Consider the following 23595-nt stretch of genomic DNA (forward strand, 5'->3'; position numbering starts at 1 on the left):
CGGCGGCGGCGGCGGCGGCGGAACGGGGGTGGGGGGGGCAGCAGCGGCGGCGGCGGCAGCGGCGGCGGAGGCTCCGCTTCGCGCATTGTTTTTCCTCAAGGCGGCGGCGGCGGCGGCTCCGGCTCCTCAAACCGAGTAGGGGAGCGAACCCCGAAGCCCCCCTCCCACCGGGCGGGGAGAGAATTAATTAATTAAGTGGGGCGAGAAGGGGGGGGAGGGAGGAGGACGAAGAGGAGGAGGAGGCAGGCGGGCGGGAGGCACCATGTTCCCCGGGACTGACTGAGCCGCCCCAGACGGGCACCGTCGCTGCCAGCTGGGCCCCGGGGGGGCATCTGGGCCGCCTCGGCCCCCCCCTCCTTGGAGTGTCGCGCTCGGGAGGGCGGGGGGGGAGTCCCGGGCCGCCGCGGCGGCGGCGGGGAGGGGATGAGGGAGCCGCGGCCGGTAGCAGTAGCAGCAGCAGCGGCGGCAGCGGCCGCGGCCGGGGGCGGGCGGTGAGCGCTGCGGGGCGCTGTTGCTGTGGCTGTGGCTGTGATTGTGATTTCTCCACCGGTCCCCCCCAGCTCGCTGGCCTCCCTCCCCCTTCCGATCCCCCCATCTCACACTCACACACACTCGGACACCACCCCCCCACCTCCCGCTCCCTCTCGGTGCCGGCTCGGCCGGGGCTGCTCTCCGAATCCCCCCCAACCCCCCGCTCCGGATTGTCTCCTGATTGCCCCGGACCCTTCGCAGCTCCTACCCCGGTACGCGGGGCTGTTTTCGAGAGCCGGCTAAAATGGCTGAGAACTTGCTGGACGGACCGCCCAACCCCAAACGAGCCAAACTCAACTCGCCTGGGTTCTCAGCCAGTGACAATACAGGTGAGGACAGGGGGCCTTTTGGGGGGGAGGGGGGAGTTGGTTGTAATAAGGGGAGGGAGGAAGATGGTTGAAAATGTAAAGGGTTGGAGTGCCGGAGGGGAAGGGGAGAGAAGTGAATCTGATCGAAGCAAAGTGTCCTGGGAGTCTCAGAGGGTCGAGATGTAATGTAGGTTTCAGGGAACTGGGAGAAGGCCCAGCCTGCAGTGAGGGTAGTAGACTTAGTGTCCGTGGACCCTGTTTTGAATTACCTGTCACTTTCCACGCCAAAGGTGAGTAGCCGTTTCAGATCACAGATGAACGGGGGAGGGGGCTTCTCCCTGGAAAGGCTTTGGGATCTTATCTAGATGAATGGGACGTTAAGCGATGGCCGAGGTGGTGGGGTTCCGGAGAGAAGGGAACCCTCTTATCTAGTTAGGCATTGCAAAGGGATTCCACGTAAAATTGTTCCCATCTCCCCACTAAACCTTCCACTCACCCTCGTTCCATCCTTACCTTGATAACCTAAAAAATTCTTCCAAGTTTGAAGGAAGTTAAGTGATTGGAAGGCAGTGAGAAAGGTACTCCGATTCATATTGATTTGCTAGGGTACAGCCTTGCACGGGTCTCTCGAAGCTAAATGACTTTTCCAAGGAGGAAAAAAAAAGTAAGGTGCAGTGTGTTTATTTTGTGTGGTGATATCAGATGAGTGTATCTGCTGCGGAGTGTGGAGTGTTGAAACGTGTGTGTGGCAGGACTGCATCTTGGTAAGGGGAAGAAATACCGAAGCTGAAAGATTGGTGACTAGAAATATTTTCTGAATCTGCAAGACAGCAACAACATCAATCATAGTTTTTAACTGATAGCAATACACTTTTAAGTAATGAAATCCAGAAACTTTTTATGTGATGCAGTCTATAACGATAAGTTGATCTTTAAAAATTCAAGCTTGTTTCTGGGGTAATATTAAGTTACTTTGGAAATTCTATCCACTTAAATCTTTACACTCTCCTGAAACCGAAACTTTAATAGTTATATCATAAAAGTTACTATGTTTTTAATTTTATATTTCTAACAATTAAGGATAGTTTTAAATAAACGTATGCAAGCCAAATGTGCAATTGAAAATTAAGCTTCACCTTTGACTGAACTTAATTTAGGTTATTTTAAAAACAAAGTGGTCATCTGTTTTTAAAATTTAAAAATTCTTAGAATTTATGATAGAAAAATGCATTGTGATTCAGAATATCTCTTGTAAAATCATGCTTATTCATTAGAACAACTTCTTTCAAGGCTTCTTTAGGTAATAACATCAGCAGAACTTTTTTTCATGTCACTAATTTTTGTGTGTTTTTTTAATATGCTCATTACTTTATTCCCTATTACAGCTTTAAGAACTCTTCATATTTCCTCTTTTTGAAAATCTGTCTTTGTACAGTAAAAATTTGTCTTGTAGTTACTGGTTTAAGGACATTCTCCAATGAAACCTTTTCATCTCAGTAGTAACATCTGAACATCACTTTATAACGAATGAATCTAAATTACTTACGTTGCTGCTGCAATGCCTATAGATATACACTCTGAAATGAAACAGTTTGTGAAAACACTTGTATCTAACTTAACACAACAAAAAAACAACTGCATACTTTGCAACAGAAACTTTAGCTTGCCTTTGTTTTTAAACAGTGCCCCATCCCCCAACCAGTTTTTTAAAATAGCATGTAATGTTTACTATTACTAATATTGAAAAATGACAAGTGCTCTTTTGCACAGGTTCTTGAACAGTTAAAGAAAAACTTAAACCAGTGGGAGAAATGATGCTAGTAAATAGCTAATAAAAATTTTGAGTTGATTGACTTGGAGTTTATTTTGATACTAAATCTTTATTTCTTTTGTGTGTTTTTTCCTACGAAATATGAAAAATTTAATTTAATAATTTCTTTTCAGCAAAGCACAGCATAAGTGACTTTGAAATTGTTTTATGAACATTCTTAAGATAGAATCTTTTCCCCTTTTCCTTTTAATTTTGACATGTGAATATGAAGTCTTTAAGTGGAAAACAAAGGACCTCAACTTTAGAAATTTGTGCCCTCAAACTGAGTAACCTTAATGCAGACTGTTAATAGCAGATTTTTGCTTTGATAACGCTTTAGTTTGTTTTAAGCTCTGATTGTATAAAAGGACATAAACTGGTTATACAGCTGCTATAAAGGGTTTTCCAGATGTAAACACCCAACTATTTCCAGCTACATACTGCTAATTCCAGCAAAAAGTTCCTTAGAAAAAGATTTTCACTTTGTCAATTTTTCTTCCTTTTTATGGTCAACTCTAGGAACAGATGAGGGAGATTTTCTGATTTCTGAGAATGAAAAAAGAAAATTCAAAACTCTTTAATAATTACATTTGTTAATAAGTAATGCAGATAACCCAAATTTAATTCTACAGACAAACTTCATTCTCATCCTTAGTTTAAACCTTAATCAACATCATTAATATTATTTGTATGGTGTCCTTTGTAAGGTATTATTACAAAGCAACTTAAACAGACACAGCCTTGCTGTCTAGTAGTTAATAATTTGAGACAGGTCGTAATGATATGGATAAAGATGTTAGGATCTATATTAAACAAATAAACAACTATTTAATATGTGAAATGCACCAGCAAAAGGATGAATGTATTTCCTGAGATAGGGAAGTGAAGTAAGACCTAGAGAGGATGGAATTGGAGAAAACCAATTACTATCCTTACAATTGGAAAAAGCTTCTAATAGAAGTCCCAGGAAGAAACTGGGGCTAACTTGGAGTTAGGATTGTTTAATAAGTTTCATGTGTAGTTTGAGAGATTGATTGAACATTTGGATTTCGGATAATAGTGGGAATATTGAGTAAATTGAGTCTGTAAAGAATCCGAAAGCATGGGGATCAAGAGGACTATTACTGGAAAGATCACTAAGCTTGGAGTCAAAAGACCTGAATTTGAGTCCTGGCTCTCATGCTTATATTTACTAGTTATGTGAGAGTGGTCATATCACTTCACCTCTGAGGCCTGTGAGATCTTGCTGGTTGATTTCTGCTCTGATTCTAAGGGTAGAAGGAAGCAAGCTAGTCTGGAGAACTTTTACAGTGACTGAATATAGGTGACTGAATGTCACCTTAGTTTTAATATCTCTCTTAGTATAGACTCAAATCTCAAATTTGAGTAGCATGCTAGCATCAGCTAGCATTTATTAAAGATCTACTACATGTAAAGCATTACACTAGGTTCTAGAGATACAAAGAAGCTTAAAGATACTCTTCCAGGAAGCACCTCGCTTTGTTTACAAGCTTGGATGGGGGGGATGTAGAAAGGTAATGCTAGGAGACAATATGCGTTGCAGACTAAATGAGAAGTGTGCTCATTTATTTGAAAAAAGATAAATATTTACAATATGCAAGTATTTTTTTACAGGTAGGTGATTAAAAAAAAGTTTAGATCCAATTGTCCTTACTCTTACAGAGCTTATAGTCTAGAAAGGGGTAAAACATACACAGTATTACCTAAGTGCTTTAGAAAGTTGTAAAACAAAGTACTATCTTATAGGCAGTGCTATAGGAGGGTTATTTTGGGTGGGGAGAGAAGAGGGAGTAGAGCATTCTGGTCATCCGCCTGTTATCCCTGCTCTAGCCCCATAATCAGGGAGTTGGTGATGAAGGCTTCCTGGAGGAAGTAGGACTGGAACTAAGTTTTGAAGGTAGAAGTTCTAATTAATCGTGAAGTGACAAAAGGAGGGGGAGCTGCATGCCGGAAGCTTCCAGATTACATGTTGAAGAACTACTTGGAGCTTTAAGGAGGCACCGTGGGACAGTGGTGCTGGATTTGGTATCAGAGGACCTGGATTTGTATCCTGGTTCTTACATTTACTACCTGTGGGACTTTGGGCAAGCTATTTAATTCATGAACCTTGCTTTACTCATCTATAAAATGAAATAGTTGGACAGGATGGCCTTTAAGATCCCTTTCAGCTCTGAATTTGTGATCTTGTGATCTATATATTTTGTAGTATATTTTGTCAGGCTTCACATTTTCATGCTTCATAAACTTTGGCCCACTGTTAAAGGAGTATGGAACTTATTTAGATCAAGTTATAACATACTGTTGTGAAAAGCAGCATATTTAATGTCTTTTCAGAAGTAGATATTGGGAGAAGAGGTTTAAGAAAAACGGATTGGAGGGGTACAGCTAGGTGGCTCCGTGGATAGCATTGTGGCCTTGGAGTCAGAAGGACTTGAGTTCAAATTCGGCCTCAGACACTTGACACTTACTAGCTGCGTGACCATGGGCAAGTCATTTAACCCCAATTGCCTCACCAAAAAGCAAAAAAAAAAAAAAAAAAGGATTGATATGGAGCAGTAGACTATTTTAAATAGTTTTTTCTCCTACTTCCCAAAGTGCCACACAGGAGTATTTGACTTTTTGCCATAGATTTGTTTCTGTAAAATTGTGTGTAAATGGAATTTTTATATACTAATTTGACAGGTGGAGGGAGAGCATTTCCAAACAGGGAAGAACATGGTGTGAAGGGAAACACATGGAGGTTTGAGAGTGCGTGACAAGTCTGAGGAGCAGAGAGGGGGCATATTTAACTAGATCAGAGGTTCTTAACCTTTATTGTGGAGAGTTCCTCTTTGGTAGTCTGGTGAAGCCTATGGACTCCTCAGAATAGTACCTTTAAATGCCTAAAGTAAAATACATGGGATTGCATAGGAAGCCAATAGGAAATAGGTATCAAAATATATTAAAAGAAAAAAAGCACAAAAGATTTTCACTCACCCCAGATTAAGAATTCTTGGACTGTACAATGTAGGTGGATGGTAATAACGTGAGTCAAATGTGGAAAATTAGAGTAGAGCCGGATTTTAAGGAAGACCTGGAATGACAGGTAATGAAGTTGGAATTCAAATGTAGTGAACATAGGGAGCCATAGAAGATTTGATTTGGTAGATTGGCCATTTTATTTTTCTCCGAAGAGTTCAGAGTATTGAAGGGGCAGATAGCTCCAGTTTTAGAATAGGTCTGGGGGTAACATAAACAAGTTTGGAAGGGGTTGGAGGTGTCTGATCTTGACATGTTTCACCAGATTATGTCCATCCTCTGGATTGTGTTGATTACACATTAATCTGGTTTTACATACCTCTTGGGAAGCACATTGGAATGGAAGATGCTGACTTCATAGATGTTCCTGACAACCATGGCTTTCACAGTATTGCCAGTGATGAACTTCTTGATGACCTTGACTTTGGGTTAAACATGGCTGAGATATCTCGTTGAAGATTTCAGTTAGGGAGTAACATGACCATTAACTGTCCAATTTGGAGGAGAGATTGATGATGGAAATACCTATTAGGTTATTTCAGTTGTCCAGGATGGTGGTAATGAAATGAGGAATAGTAATGTGAGGTGGCAGTGGGAATAGATAGGAAATAATGACAGAGATTCCTGAGGTATAATCAATAGGATTTGGTAATTAATTGGATGTTAGAAGAGAGGGAACAATTAAGAATAATCCCAAAGTCCCAAAGTTAAAAGCATGGGAAACATAAGACTGTGTGGTGCTACAGATGAAATGTAAGTTGGAGGGAGGGACAGGTAGAGTGGCAAAGATAATCAGAGTTTTTGGACATATTGAAATTTAAGGTAATGATGAGTCATCCAGGTAGAAAAGTTCTGAAGGCAGGATAGGATGGAGGAAACAGGGATGAAAAGTTCATGGGATTTTAAAAAAAAAAAAGGGACGTGAGGATTTTTCTGGAAAGCAGTCTCAACATGAGTTGAAAGTATATAGTTCTTTTCAAGTATTTGAAGGACTGTCACATGGAAGAGGGATTAGATTAGTTTTATTTTATTTATTTATTAGTTTTATTTAGTGTTAGTTTTATTTGGTCAGAAGTAGAAGCAAACAGTAAAAATTTTGTAGAGGAAGATGAAAGTTCAATATAAGGGAATACTTCAAGAAGAAGCACCTTTTCCCATCACTAGAGATCTTTAAATGGAGACTGGAATGACGTTTATCAGAGTGTTTGTGCTCAGGTATGAGTTGAGTTAGTGTTGACCACTTCTCCCTTCTCTTCTAACGCAAAGATTCTGAGGTATCTTGTCCAAGAAAACCTGTTGTAAATACGATACTTTCGTAAATCTCATTTTTCATGCTCATTCAACAAACATTTGTCAAACACTTGGTAAGGTACAAAGAAAAACTGTGATCTCAAGAAACTTACATATATTGATTTTTCTTGAAGTGAAGTATATAGATATTACAACCAAATAGATTTGTGACCTCATTGATTTGAGAGTTCCTCCAATAAGTGCTAACCATCCATTCCTAGACATACTATATGACTCATTGTTCTCCCAAAAGTTCACTCTAGATGATCTACCCAACTTGCAACAAGAAGGTATAGGGTGGAGCACTGTGGTCTTCTACCTGTCATCCCTCATTCTTTGTTTTATCCTTACTAAAGGACTATCCCATTCCCATCTTTTATGGAGTTCTGTGACTATATCCTTTAATCCTCTTCTTTGGAGTTTCTAGTTATGTGTTGCAGCTTGCTCACATATATTGCTCACCTGTGCCTGGTCATTTCCCTCTGAAGCTTATCTTTAGTTGTTTGACTTACCTGGTGCTCTAGGTTGATGCCTTAAAGCAACACTAGTGAATTGTTTGTATTGAAAAGATGGGCCTTTGCTATCATAAGAAGTTTGGGGTCAGTATATGTAAATCCAAAACAATATAGTACTTGGCAGATGTCAACAATATAACTATCACACACCAATGAAGTAATAACTATGGAGGACTTTTCCATCTAGATTTGAGAATCTTTGTGTGTTTTTATATTTACTTTTCCATCTGTATTACAGGGATGAGTCAGGGTGATGGGCCATTTTCTGATACCCTTGACCCAGTTATTTGGATTGTTTGATTTTTCACAGTAATTCTGATGTTCTCTTCGTAGGTGTATATAGTTGAGATTTGGCAGAATTTTTTCACAGACTACCAAATAGGCTTCTCTCAAAATTTGGAATTAGTTTTTATCTAGAATATTGTTAGTTTACCTTCTAAGAAGACAGTTTTTAATTTTATAGACTGTATAGAGGCCTGAAGGAGTCAAACTTAAATGTATGAGGTACAGTGTGGTTGGAACATATTTCTTATAGTTAAATTATTTTGATTTGTTTGTATATTTCTTAAACATAATTGAAACATAATAAAATATTCGATAGTTAATTATCAGCCTTTTGTCAAGTGCTTTACATACAGTACACATGTATCATGAATTTTTGTGCAGACTTGTCAGTGGTAATGGTAATTTTTTTGTAATATGTTTGAAAGAACAAGTAGTTAAAATAGTTTGACCAAATTACAACTATCCTGTTAAGTTGAAATAGTTATGTTTGAAAAATTATGGACTCATCTTAAATCAGGGCTTCATTCTGTTGTAGTCACTATTACTAGCCCAGAGTTTAATTCTTCCTAGTGATGCATTCTGGGAGATTCCATTAAAGTTTAAACATTAAGAGTTTTAAAAAGTGGTTAACCAGCTAATTAAAATTTCTGAGGTTCTGTGACAGCATTCTGAAGTCCCCATTGAACAGCATAGTATGACATGAGTAGTGTATAGAATCATTCAGTTTCTGAGTTAGGAAGGAACTTAGAGGTTTAATTCAGTTCCTTTATTTTACAAATAATACACTGACACCTGAAGAGGAGATTTGCTGTGGATCACCAAGCTAGTTAATAGTGGTGTAACTAGTTCAACAACTAAATCTGAGTTCTAAGCCTTAGGTCTGCCATGTTCTTCCCATTGCACCAGGATGCCAATCTACACTTTAGAAACTTAAAAAAAAAATTCTTTTTAAATGTTGGCATTCTTTTCTGTCTGTCTGTCTCTGTCCCTCTCTTTCTTTCCATATGCCTTTACTGTTATAAAACTCTCATTTGTAACAAATGAGTTCAGTTGAGGAAAGAAAATAAATGCAACAGACAAATGTATACTTGCAAATGTATACTTTATTCTGTGTGCCAAGGCAAGGTTCACTATCAGTCCTTTGAAGTCACATTTAGATACTGCATTGGGTCAGTTCTGAATTCTTATGGTGATTGTAGTGTAAATTGTTCTGTTACTCTGCATCAGTTATTCAGACCTCAAGTTTCTCCAAGTTCTTTGTATTTGTCATTTTTTTCTGTCACAGTGTTCTGGAGAGTAACAACATTTACACATACACTACCCATTATGGTGGGTAGTGATGTGGTAGAGGATCATGGAAGGTTTTATGGAGGAGATGACACCTGTTGAGCCTTGGAGAACTATAATGATTCTGAGAAGCAGGAAAGGAGAACTACTTCCCATTCGTGGAGTAGCAAGGAACGTGCCCAGGAAATGGGTTGCCAAGGTTGAAGAACAACTAGTAGTTTGGTTCAGTTGGAGCCAAAATGGAAGTAATGTGAAATAAACCTGAAAAGTGGGTTGGAGACATTGTTGAAGGTCTTGAATGCCAGGATGAGGATTTTGATTTATCCTAGAGTCAGTTGGGGAGCCGTTGAAGATTTTTGAGCTGTGAAGTGGTATAGATCTTTGCTTTAGGATGGAGGATGGATTAGAGAAGGGAGAGACAAAGCAGGGAGACCCAATTATTAGGCTGTTGGCAATAGTTGAGAACAAGGGTTGTTAAATGCCTGAGCTAGGGTAGTTCTTGTGAGAGTACAGAGGAGGGCATGGTTGAAGAGATTATAGAGGTAGAATCTGTAAAACTTGGCCTTGAATTGACTGTGCAGAGTGATAGAGAAAAAGTATGGAGGAATGGTGGATTTAGTGGGGCAAGGTATTTTTAACATTTTTAGTTCCATTCTTCTCAAATTTGCTTTGACTAGTTTATCCTATCCTTTCAGCATCTGAGTCTTTTCCTTAGTTTTTGTACCCTGAGACCAAAATGCTCTTCTTATACCAGCTTGCCATTGTTACTCTCAGTATTGAAACAACTCCGGGAGAGGAAATATGACAATTTCCTTTAATAACTAACTCTAATGTTAAGAGTGTCAATTGTAGAAAATTCCTAAATCACTTGTGCAGCAATTTAAATTAGCCTTTTAGTTTTATCTCCAGTGGACAGAGACAATGAGTAGCTGCATGTATAATTTCATATATAATTATTGTTAACTTTAAATTTGAAAAGGCAAAATTATTTTTGAGCTCCAAGATTCAAGCAAAAGTTACATTGCTTTCTTCTCTAACATTATCTTATAGAGGGACTTAGATATTATTAGATGTGGCTGCTTTTCAGTTATGTTTGTGTAGAAGGAGTAATGATTTTGGAGTCAGAAGACCTTTATTTTGTCAGAAGACTAGGTGTTTAGTATAAGCATTACGCACTTTCTCTGGGATCCCTATGCACATAAGTCACTTCAACTCTTCGGTCTGTATTTTCCTCATTTGTAAAATGAAGGTATTGGATTAGATAATCTTTAAGGTTTCTTATAACTCTAAATATAAAATACTGTGAAGCTATGAGAGGTTTGAGAGGAGTATCTCCCTACCTGCAGAGGCAACCGTTTTCACAGTTGGACATATCTGTTAGCTTTTCTTGTATCCATGCAAACTCTGCCTCTCAACTAGTATATCTAGTTTTGTCTTTGGGGGGAGGGGAGACAAAAAAAGAAACGCATCTGATCCCACTTTTACATGACAACCCTTCAGGTGCTTTGAGGTAGTGGTAAGGGAAGGGTAATGTTTCCCTAAAGTTGTCCTTTTTTCTTCAGACCAAATCCCCTATTTCAAGCTTCTATATAGCATATAGCATGATTTTGACTCTTTCTCTCCCATTCTCCAGAATTCTGATTGTTCTCTGGATGTAATCCATATGCTCTCTTGTCCTTCTTAAATGCAGCTTCCACAGTTAGACAAAATATCTAGATCTGAATGTTGTGAGACTTCAATCTCCCTTTTTGGTTCAATTAAAAATTCATTAGCTATTATTATATGCCTGGCACTGTGCTAGATTCTAGGGGTAAAAGACAAAAAAGAAAACAGTCTGCTCTCAAGGAGCTTACATTCTCTGTGGGAAGAAAGCATTGTACACATCTAGGTAAATACATGTATAAAATAAAGTCAAGATAATTTTGTTGGAGTGAGGGACAGGTAATATCAGCTGGGGAAATCCAGAAAGATCTCATAGGAGATGGCATTTGAGTTGAGCTTTGAAGGAAAGTAGAGATTCTAAGAAGCTGAAATGAGGAGGCAGTGCATTCCAGACATGAGGAAAAGCCTGCATAGAGGAGATGGATTATTGTTTGTAAGAAACATTAAGAGGATCAAATTGGCTAAATGGAAGAGTATGTGAGTAAGAGTAATGCAAAATAAGTTTGGGATTTTGTATGGATACTAAAGGTAACAGGGAGGCACTAAATAAAGCTTATTGATTAGGAGAGTGACATGTTCAGAGCTATGTTTTGGGAATAGATACTGTTGCTATAATTGACCTTACAGGGGATAAGGTGGTCTAAATTAGAGGGGTGGCCACTGTATGAATGAAAGAAGAGGACAGAAGGCAAAGAATCTTAAGAGATGTAAAGGTCTCTAAAAGGATAGTAGTGCAAGAAGAGCTTATTAGGACTTTTTATTGCCATGTTTGTTTATTTTATTTTTTGGGAATTAATATTGAACTTTTAGTCTATTAAAAATTCAAGGTCTTTTAATGTACAATATTCTTTAGCCATGGGTCCCTCATTCTGTGTTTTACCTTTTATGATTTCTGTCATGTTAAGAATTCTCTCCCTAGCCATAGTTGTGTAAGATACTTCCTTCCTTTCTATTAATTTGTTTTTAGTGGTTATCTTTTTATATTTAGGTTTTATATCCATTTGTAACGTAAAGTGGTATTTGGTTTAAGATGTTGGTCTAAACCTAATTTCTTCCAAACTTCTTTACTGTTTTCACATTAGTTTTTCTCCAATAGAGAGCCTTGACCTGAAAGTTGGTGTCCTTGGGTTTACTGAATACTGGGTTATTGTAGCCAATTCCTTCTGGGTCTTTTTTACCTCCTTTGTTTCGCTGATCAACTTTTCTATTTTTTAAGCAATATCAAATGGTTTTTGATGCGTACTTCTTCATAGTATGGTTTGAGCTCTGATGATGATATGACTTCTTACTGTTCATTATTTCTCTTTAAATTTTTTACCTTTTGTTCTTCTAAATGCATTTTGTTGTCTAGCTCAATAGAATAGCCTTTTAGTATAGTTAAATGGCAATACATATTTAAACTTATGTAGTATCACCGATCACAAACAATGAATATTTCTTTAGTTGTTTAAATCTATTTCTATAAAGAGCATTTTGTAGTTGTGTTTACATAAATCTTGCCTTTAATTTATGTTTTGTAAATTTGGGTTTTTGTTTCTTTCAGTCAGATGATCACACCCATATGTTTGTCTTGCAAGCTTTGTGAAACCCTAACACAGTTTAACTTTAATTAGAAAGGCTATGTGACTGTTGCATGTGTAAGAAAAATAGCAGAAAACCAAATACATTTGGTTTGAACTTTTTAGTAACATTTAATCAAACTGAATGATGACAAGCAACCAACACAAAAAGTCTGAAACAATTAGGATTTTTCACAAATGTGAAGTTGGGTATGATTTTTTTGGGAGAGAGTATTCTGAATATGTATCATTTGAAGCTCCTGTTTAAAGGAATCATTTTGGGTGTCTTCTATTGTAATATAAATTCAAACCATTTTATGTAGTGGTTTGTAAATTTGGAAGTTCATATTTTTTTGAAAATTTATGTATTAGGGCAGTATCATCTCTTTTCAAATAGAGTTTCATCAGTATTTTATAACTTGATTAAAAGTAACAACTTACAGTTCCTAAAATTCAAGAGGATTTTTCTAAACACTTGAATGCTGTATTAATATATTAATAATATAAGCTTTATAGCTCATAGAAAAAAATGAGATTGTAAAAGTGAATATAGGAAATTAGTACAGAATTCCTCAATTCATTATAAGAATCCAGAGGGTGGGGGGAGAGAAATTGAACTGTGATATCTTCTGTTTTGATATATTCTAATGTGAATCATTAATCTAATTAATCTAATGTGAGTATATTCTAATGTGAATCTATATTCAAATTCATTTCTACTTGTTCAGCTGCGAATGATCAGAAAAAGTTACCCATTCAAGTCTCTACTAAGAACACAAATATTATGAGGATATTCTTTTATTTCTTTATACATCTTAGTAGGACTTTAAGCTTTCTTGAGAGTGATTATTTGAACCACTTGGAAAAAAAGTAAGGCAATATCATGTGAGATAAATAGTTAAATGAAAGATAAGCCAGATTCCTTTATGTAAAGTAGATTATGTAATTAATATAAGACCTAATTTGTTGCTATTGAAAAAGTTATATGTGTGTATATGCACAAATTTCAGTTTATGTAATAATCATGTGAATTGATTTTTGTATTCAAACTGTTCTTCTCTTGGTCACAATTTCTAACTCTAGTTTCTTTCTTTTTCCTTAACCTTTTCTCTAAAGTCTCACCTACTTAATAATTCATCAGTGAACTTAAAATTTCTATTTAAAAGTCCTTCTGTGTGACTTCTATTGTAATAGAGATGGTGAAATTTAGATCTTCAAATATTAACATTTCTTAAAACCCAGCACATTTCTTTTTTTCCTTATTGAAAAACAGATATTAGGCATCTTGTTGGCACAGTGGATAGAGTACTGAGATCTAGAGTCAGGAAGACCAGGATTCAAATTCTGCCTCAGACACTTAATAGTGGTGTGACTCTAGGAAAGTAATTTAATCTCTGCCTCAGTTTCTTCATTTGTAAAATGGGAATAACAATAGCATCCACCTTACAAGGTTGTTGTAAGGATCAAATGAGATAATATTTATAAAGTGCTTTGCAACCCTTACAACATTATATAAGTGGTAGCTATTATTAGTTGATGGATATCGGCATCAAAAGACTTGAATAATGCTGACTAATAATTACTGAAAAATTATTTACGTGGCCATGTGAAGATAATTTATATAAATTTCCCATCCAGAAAACTTTTAATAGCCTTTTATTACATACTAAATTCACATAAATGTTTGTTGAGTTGAAAATCCTTTATATGAGCTTCTAGGCCCTCCACCATTATAGAAACTTAATTTCATGTAATCATCTACTTTAAACAACACTACTTGCTCTTACTCATGCTTAATTTGCTTGTTCCCATTTCTGTAATTTTGCACATATCATTCCTCATTTTCTTTCTCTCTGTTAATCTATGCCTTTTCTCTCAAAAACATTTGTCACCTTTCATGAGTTTCCTTTATTACCCCTTCTCTGATGATTGTGCCTTTCTGTAGCATTTATATATTATGCTAATTTAAATTTGTTTCTGTATTTCTTTTGTGTGTTTTTAAATATATCCCTGTCCTTTTTCTTCATTTGCATCTATCTCTCTTGTTCCCATTAATATTTAGGTACAAAATTGTTGATTGACAGATAGTGATGCCAGTGTAACAAATACTGCTTAGTAACTTGGAGGAAGTCCTTCCCTTTACTTGGTCTAAGCGAATGTCGAATGGCTTAAGACAAAAGGTGCCGAATGAAAGTCTTAGTTAAAAGTTTTATTATCTCTGGCAAAAATAAGTATAAAGTTGAACCAACCCCTGAGTAATGATTGTAAGTCTTCTAGATAGAGGAAAACCTTATTAGTTTGTAGTAATTTGGATTAGGCCAATCTAAATTGGTGAAAACGTGTTAATTATAGAATTTTTTTAAAAGTCAGTTTTATTTTTCTAATACTGAACAGTTCAAATCAACATTGGATAAATGCTCTTTGGTGTGGTTAAAATGAATAAAGAATTATTAGTAAAATGTCATAAAGTCATCAAGTATTAGAGATTAGCAGTATTTAGAGACCATCTCTAGTGTAACCCTTTAGTGAATAAATAAATAAGATCAGAGAAACAGGCTCAGAGAGAGGTACCTAGGCTCATAGACCTAAATAGTTATTAGTGGAAGAGTTGAGAATAGAGCCTAGGTCTCCTGATTGACTCCTAGAAACAAATAATTTATGATTTTATAGTTACTTGAGCCCTTGAGAAGTTAAGTTATGTTTTACAAAGTGCCTTTCTTAAGATAACCCTGTGAGTAAGCATAACATGGTTATTTCCACTCGACGGAGCAGGGAACAATAATAGTCATAAAAAGCTGACATGTAAAACTCAAGGCACTTTATGTACATTTTCTCATTTGAACCCTACAGCAATTCTGTGAGGTAGGTACTCTTATATAATATCATCCTCATTTTACAGATGAGGAAACTGAGGGATTTAACTTGAGACTTAACTGAGTTTTTAGTGACTTGCCCACAGATTGTAAGTGTCAGAGGTGAGATTTTAATTCAGGTAGGAGGAGTTCAGGTTTATTTTGACTGAAGGAACAGGAACATGCACACTCTCTCTCTCTCTCTCTCTCTCTCTCTCTCTCTCTCTCTCTCTCTCCCTCCCTCCCTCTCCCTCCCCCCCCCTCCCTCTCCCTCTCCCTCTCCCTCTCCCTCTCCCCCCCCCTCCACCTCGCTACACTGCAGATAGGTGAAGTGATTTTTTTCTTAACAGAATCTGAGCTCTTTTAGAGAGGGATTGTTTCATTCCTTGTACTTGTATCCCTAGTCCCTACACAGTGCTAGGCAGAGTAGTCAATTAATAAATATTGATTGATTGCCTCTAGGCATAAATCTAGTAAGTGTCAGAGCCAGGAATTGAACCTAGGTTCTTTGATACAAAATCCAGTACCTCTTACATTCTTTTCCCCCCTGAAATATTAAATAAAATATTAAAATTTAAAAATTGCTCCAAAAAGGAGCATTTCTATACACATAGCAGAATCCCCATTTCATACTTCCTACTTTTAAAAAAACAGTATGTAATTAATTTTAAATTCTCTGTTACTTTAAAAATTATGCTTGTCTGTGTTTTCTCCTCAAACTTTCTTCTGTGGTACATGTTACAGTGGCTTTTTTCTCCTTGTCACTATTGCTCAGGCCACATCTTACTCCCCTCAATTGAAAATGAGGGGGAAAAAAAGAGAAAATTCTTGTTAACAAGTAAATGTAGTTAAGGAAAATAAATCCCCATAGTGGCTACATCCAAAAATGAATATGTTTGCACCTTGTTTCCTTCACCTCTTTGTCAGGGGGTAGGTAACATTAGTAATGTAGAGAAATGATTAGTCAGTGCTTTGATCAGAGTTTTCATAGTTGTTTTTCTCTACAATGTTTTTGGCCTTGTATGAATTGTTCTAGTTCTCCTCGCTTCACTTTGCATGCTAGGATTCTCTGAAATAATTTCTTTCATCATTTCAGGCAAAATAATATTTTACAACTTTCGTGTATCACAATTTATTCAGTCATTCTTCATTTGTTTAAGAAGCAACCTCAGACATTTCCTCCCCCTTTTAATACCTGCTTCAGGATCAGAAAGGTCATTTTGCCTGTGACTATTCCCTGTTCTGTATTGTCCTCCTTGTCAGCCCTCCACTTATCCCCACCCTTTCTCTGTTGAGTTTGATGTATTTCTTTGCCAAATCATGCTTGTATGTTCAACTTTCTTTTGTCCATTTCAGATAAGATTGAAGGTCATCCAATGCCCATTTCCCTCACCTCTTCCTCCGTGTTTGCACACTCTTCTTACTCCAATTATGATAAATAGAAAGTTTCTCACTATCTTCTTTCTCTTTTCTACTCTATTGTAGTCCTCTTTTTACCCTTTCTTTTCTTTCCTGTTTTAAAACTTAGAGCCAATCCAGCTGGAGAATCTGTTTTTCTTAATAATTCCCTCAGTACCCTTTGAAGACTTTAAGGTTCTTTTTTCTCCTCCCCCTTGCCTACTCCCCCCCCTTAGAATGTTATTACTTCATCATCATATAGCCCCTTCCAATTGCTTAAATAAATTTAGCTTTCTGGGTTTCTCTGTATTTTGGCATTTGTGTTTAAATGTTCCTACTCAGCTCTGGTCTTTTCATCAGAAATGCTTGAAAGTCCTCAGTTCTATTAAAGATCTATTTTTTTCGCCTTTGCTTGGTAGAATGAGTTATTTTGTATTGTAATTCTGTCCTTTGCCTTTTGAAATATTGTATTCTAAGGTCTCCTATTGCTGTTGTTGTTTTGTCTTTTCTTTTGTCTTTGAGGAAACTAGATGACACAGTAAAGAGCTGAAACTACAGGAAAACCTGAGTTCGAATTCCACCTCAGATAGTAGTTATGTAGCTCTGAGCTAAATCACTTACCTGTTTGCTGCTTCATTTCCTTAGTTGTAAAATGGGGATAATAGTACTCACCTCTCAGGGGTTTTATGGTAATCAAATGAGATGGTTGTAAAGCAATTCACAAACCTTATGATACCATATAAATGGTATTTTTGTTATTATGATTATGGTTATTTTAGTAGAAGCTGCCAAGTCTTGTGTGATCCTGATTGTAGTTCCTTGAGACTGCTTCTTCTAGATGCTTATAGTACTTTTTCTTTCATGTAGGAGCTGTATTTTGGCCATGGCATTCCTAGGACTTTGCCTTTGGGATACTTTTCAGGAGATCACTGGTAGAGTTTTCACTTTACTGGTTTCCTGAAGTTTACATTTACAATTTAATTAAAAAAAATATCATTATTATTATTATTATTATTTTGCTAGTCAGTGGGGTTAAGTGACTTGCCCAGGGTCACACAGTTAGTAATTGTTATATGTCCGAGGCTGGATTTGAACTCAGGTCCTCCAGAATCCAGGGCCAGTGCTTTAGCCAACGTTTATAATTTCTTGAGAAAGACTATCAGCGATTTTATAAAAATCATGATTCTTGGGGAATCCACAGCGATTCTTAAATTATCTCTCAACTTGTTTTCCAAGTCAGTTGTTTCTGACTTTATGTATCTTATTTTGTAATTTTTCAGTTCTTTGATTTTGTTCCAGTATTTTTTTTGTGTCAGAGTCATTGATTTCTGTTCAATCCATTTTAATTTTCCAGGGAGTCCATTTCTTGGGTAAGGTTTACCACTTTGTCTTGTAAGCTGTTTATTTTCCTTGTAATTCTTTTTTCAAGAGATTTAATTTCATATTTCATCTAGGTACATAGAGTCCTTGTGGAAAACCCATTTTTTCCCTCGAGTTTCTGCTTATATTTGTAATGGAGTTAGATTGGCAGTATTTTTTTTTTTTTTGATAACTGGTTGGTGTTTTATTTGATTTACTCTTTTCTCTAGTTTTAGTGCCTGAGTTGGGGTTTTGTGCTAGGGCCAGTCTCTACCTTTTGTTGTGATTTTTTCTTTTTTCTTGATGGGGGGGGTCACACCTCTTTGATGTCTCCTTGTATCCCTTGTATTCTTTCACTTATTTCCACTTTTAGGGGTTAGGTCCCTCCCTACACCTTTTTGCCTTTACGGGGCCAGATCTCCTGGGACCTCTCTGGGATCTCTTTGGCAACTCTGAGAACTGGAAGCCCCTGGGTTTAGACTGGTTGTCTTGGTCTGCATGCTCAACTTTCCCCTTACATGTTTTTTCACTACCCTAGTAGTGAGGGTCTTCTGCTTTTGCTGCCTCAGGACACAAAACCTTGCAGACTACAGGTTTTTGTCTCCAAGTGCTCTTTCTAAAGTATTTAAGGATTCTTGTATTTGAGGATTCTTGAAATGTTTGTTCATAAATTTGTTTTTTAAAATACATTTTATGGATGCTTTTTGTTCTTATTATCATTAAGATACCTCTCTATATTTTAATTCTCCTTACCTTATAACAAAAAAAAAGTAAAAGCAACCAGTGTAATGATTTCATCTAACAGTTATATGCAGCATTTCTGACCTTGGGGTTTTTCCCCTCCCCAAGAGGGAGGTATGTTTAATTTCTTTTCTTGGATCATTATTGGCTTTTTAGTTACCCAGTTTGACTTCCTTCTAATGATCTTTTCATTTAGGTTATAGTCATTGTTCAGATATATTTTTAACACTTCCGTTGTCATACCAATTAGTGTAACACCTAAGAAAAGATATGTTTTGGCTTCTGTACTTAAAGAATTTGTAATTATATTATTGTGGTCATTTCCTCTACCAACACAAGACTACAGCCCCTCTCAGTATAGATGACTTCTAAAAGTTGCTTTGGTAGAAAAATTTATTATCCAGTGACTTTCCAGCATAGCTCGACTGGTCCTTGGACAACAAACATGTCGGAAATTGTAATCTGTTACCATAACCTTCAAATTAAGGTTACATCTAGTCATTGGAGTAGGACATTAGTGGAGTTTTTCATTTTTAAAAAGAAAATTATGAGAATTTTGTTTAGTGAGGTTTTTACTTGTATTTTTTGTTCAGTCAGTCAATCAGTAAGGATTTATTGATCACCTGTTTTGTGCCAGGCTCAACAAAAATGAAAACAGTCTATGCTTTAAAGGAGCTTATAGCCAAAGAAGAAAACGTACTAAATTGATCTTTGTAAAATGCAGGTCTGACCATGCATGTTGCCACCCTGTTTAAATAAACTTCGGTTACTCCGTATTACCTCTAGGGTCAAATATAAAATCCTTGATTTGGCTTTTAAAGTCCTATATAACCTGACTCCTTCCTACCTTTCTAGCCTTCTTATTCCTGTCCGTGTATTGTGTAAGTCTAGTGACACTGGTCCCTTTCCTATTCATTGAGTTCCATTTCCAGACTTAGGGTTTACATTGTTTTCCTCCCAAGTCTAGAAAGCAAGTCTCAGTCTTTAAGTCTCAGTTGATGTCCCTCTTCTGCAAGAAGCCTTTCCTACCCTTCCTTAATCCTTCCCTCTGAGATTATCTCTAATTTATTCTGTATATAACTTGTTTGCACATAGTTGTTTGCATGTTGTGTCCCACCCTCACTCCAATTAGGCTAAGAACTCCTTGAGAGTAGGGACTGTTTTTTGGCCTTTTTATTTTCTGTACTTGGCACATAGTAGGCACTTAATGCTTGTTGACTGACATGTTACATATATAGGTGTATGCAAAATAGATACTACATAAATTTCAGAGGAAGGCACAAATTAGCTGGGACATGTAGAAGATGTTGTTTGGGCTTCAGCCTTTAGGGAAATTCCTCAGTATCACTATTCTGAGAGATTGAGATGATGGAGGAATTCATTCCAGATATGGGAGATAGAGTGGCAGCTAGGTGGTGCAGTGGATAGAGCACTGGCCCTGAAGTCAGGAGTACCTGAGTTCAAATCCAGCCTCAGACCAAACACTTGACACCTACTAGTTGTGTGACCCTGGGCAAGTCACTTAACCCCAATTGCTTAAAAAACAAAAAACAAAAAAACAAACAGATATGGGAGATAGGCCATGAAAAGGTATAGAGATGAGCGAGAGTGCCACCTAAGAGCAGCAGCAAGACCAATTTGACTGGACTTCAGTGTCCATGGAGGGGAAGTAACATGCAATAATATTGGAAAAGGAGGTTGAGGTCGGATTGTGAAGGACTTTATTTCTTTAAAAAAGATTTTTACTGATATTGTTGTTCCATTTTCTACATTTCCCTCATCTTCCTTCTCCTCCCCCTTTTCCAGAGAGCCATCCCTTAGGAATTTTTTTGTTAATAGAAGAGGAAAAAGTAAGCAAAATCAGTTTTAAAAAACCTGACCACACTGTGAACCACTACTTCCACAAAGGGGAGGTGGCTTTTGAAGGATTTTAAATACAAATCAGAGGAGTTTATATTTTTTTTCTGAAGGTAAAGGGGGAGCCATTGGAGCTTTTTGAGTAAGGGAGTGATATGGTTACAATGCCTAGGCTCTATCTAGTTCATTTACAAATAACCCAGTGACAATGTAAACTTTTTTGTTGCAAGGAACAATTTTGGATTTACCTGAGTCATATCTTACCAATTAGGCATATTGTTGAAAAGGAAGTTTTGCCTAACTGAAGTACACACTATGTACTTTATAATCTTAATTTAAATTTTTCAGCTACATTTTACTAAGGAATCAGAAGTTGTTAGCTTTCCCAGGACAGATAAAGATACTTTTCACAATTACTTAAGAAAAATACTTAGTAGTCTGTGTTGTAACATTTTGCTGTTTTGGTCAGAAGTGAGAACCAAAGGAAAGGGAAAATAGGAAATGGCAAGGAAAAAAGTACTGGAAACACTTTGGTAAAGAATCACACTGGAGGAGAAAAAATGGTTAGAGAATCCCCAAATTCAGATGTTCTGTGATTAAAATACATGCACATCCCACCTGATATTAATTGATTGTATCAAACAGCATTTTGGCTAAAACTGTGTTGGCACAAGGCAATTAGTTTAATAGTAAAAATAATAGTAATAACTACTGACACATATATATATATATATATATATAGTGCTTTACAGTTTTCACAGCCCTTTGCATAGTTCTCATTTGAACCTGACAGCGACCTTGTATGTTAGGTACTATAGATATATATTTTCCCCATTTTGCTGATGATATAAATGATTGTTATAGCAGAGTTCTGTGATATGTGGTTGATACTCTGCAATGACCTTGGTTTGGCAACATTATTTAAGGTTTTCCTATATTTATTAAAAGTTCATATATCTATAATGTTTGTTTTGATCTATATCTGTGAAACTTTTATCTGTGGAGAAACTTCTTCTGTCAGTGCACATTTCTATTATTTTGCAATTTATGGTCTCAGAGAGTTGCTTGGTGTACTGAGATGTTAAATTACTTGCCTAGGATCACAGCCTTGACACAAATGGGAATTGAACCCATGGCTTTCTAGATCTCTAAACCACTAGCCTAGGCTTCCTTCTATAATTTGTAAAGCACTTTTTCCACAACAGCACTGTGAGTTACGTAGTGTGAGAATGTCAGTATAAATCATCCCCATTTTATAGATGAAGATACTGAAGAACAGAGGGAGGAAGCTACTTGCCCATGGCCACACAGCTAGTATATGTCAGAGTATAGATTGAAATCCTGGTGTTCTGTACTCTCCAGGTCTCTATTGTAAAATATCTCTCACTACTCCTACCACAGCACTTCCCCCTTTTTAACAACAAAAAAGTTTTTTATTAATGCTTTTTTTTTCTCATCATAATCATTTCCGGAAATAACTCCTATCCTTCCAAATTGAACACTCTCAAAAAAAAAAAGAGCAGTTAATGTCACTTAAAAAAGAAGAGCAGTTAATGTCACTTAATAAAGTTTCGTATAACAAAGTATGTGTAGCAGTAACATATATAACAGTGTATATACAACATTCTACCCTAGTAGTCCCCTGCCACTGTACAGAGAAGAGGGAATTTGTTTCATTATTTGTTTTCATTGACCATTTCCCAGTCAGTCACCCAGGCTCCACTCATTTCACTTTATCGTTTCCCCATCTAATCAAGTACTACCTTAACATCTCTGGCATAGACCCCCTTCTGCCCTCTGACACTGCCACTACTCTGGCACAGGCTCTTATTATCTCCATACCTGGGCTTCTGTAATAGCTTAGACTTCCTGTAATAGATTGGACTTCTGTCTCAATTCTTCCCCTACTCCATCCTTTACTCAGCAGTCAAATTGATCTTCCTGAAGTGCAAGGTGGTAACTGTGTTATCACCCTATTTGATAAACTTCAGTGGCTCTAAGATCAGATAGCAAATCCTTGGTTCAGCTTTTAAAGCTCTTCATAACCTGGCCATTTTCTTCCTTTCCAGCCTTCTTATACCTTTACTCCACTTCATTTTTCAACTCCTGGGCATTTTCATGCTATCGCATGCCTGAAACTCTCCCTCCTCATTTCCCTTGTCTCTTGGCTTCAAGTTAGTCTTAGTTAAAGTACTACTTTTTGCAAGAAGCCTTTTCTAGTCCTCTTTATTCTTAATGTCTTCCCTCTGAGATTATTTTCAATTTATCCTCTATATAACATGTTTATACATAGTTGTTTGGATGTTGTTTTCCCCATCAGACCATGAGCTCTTTGAGAGTAAGGACTGTTTTTGCTTTACTTTGTATTCTAGTTCTTAGCATAGTGCATGGCACTTAGGTGTTTAATAAATACTTGTTGATTTATTAGTTTTTAAATTGCCCAGAGTTTGGCTTAGAATTAGAATATAATAAGCTACTTGAGGATGGGCACTATTTTTTTCTTTTTATATCTCTAAGACCTACCACTAAATAAAGGTAGCTAGTAGCTATAGCATTTCTTATTTTATGGCTGGATTGTTAGATCAATCTTTAGTGAAGAAGGCTGGTGTAAATAATGTAAAGGAAAACAAAATTGAAAGACTTCAGAACTCTCAGTAATGCAGTGACATTTTTTTCTTTGGAGGACTGGTGTCGAAGCATACTTACCTCTTGCTTCTTGGCAGAGAAGCTTGATTGTATTTGTGTATTGCAAGGGGAGGATTCTGTGCCTTGGGGGAGTTGTTGGGAAGTAACATTGATTAAAAAAAAAGAAAAATTATCAATAAAACAGTAAAGGGGAGGAGGGGAAGCCCAATATATATAAAGAATATGATTCAAGATGAGTAGAGGTTATTGTTAATTGTGAAGGGAAAACAAAGGCTTTGACTCTCTACTCTCTTTCAGTCATCTATTTTTTTGTCCCCCTGTAAAGTTTTTACATTGGTTCCTTGGATGCTTTTGATTATTATGCAAATCATCTTCCTACCTTTGTATTTCTTTTTTTTTTAATTTTTATTCCATAGTTTTTCTTTTTTTAAAATTAATTTATCAGCCATCACTTCC

General features: G+C 36.9%; 1 protein-coding gene across 2 annotated transcripts in view; it reads left to right on the plus strand.

Moving 5' to 3' along the window:
- Positions 1-518: 518 nt before the first annotated feature.
- Positions 519-23595, plus strand: part of CREBBP (CREB binding protein) — a 159046-nt gene continuing 135969 nt past the window's right edge. For both annotated transcript variants that reach the window (XM_027859678.1, XM_027859679.1), the window contains exon 1: positions 519-860. In XM_027859678.1, coding sequence (XP_027715479.1) covers positions 776-860 — 85 coding nt within the window. In that variant the 5' untranslated portion in view covers positions 519-775. The remainder of the gene's footprint in view (positions 861-23595) is intronic.

The sequence above is a fragment of the Vombatus ursinus genome, unplaced genomic scaffold (genome assembly GCF_900497805.2).
Source record: "Vombatus ursinus unplaced genomic scaffold, bare-nosed wombat genome assembly UNPS02014171.1, whole genome shotgun sequence".
NCBI lineage: Eukaryota > Metazoa > Chordata > Mammalia > Diprotodontia > Vombatidae > Vombatus > Vombatus ursinus.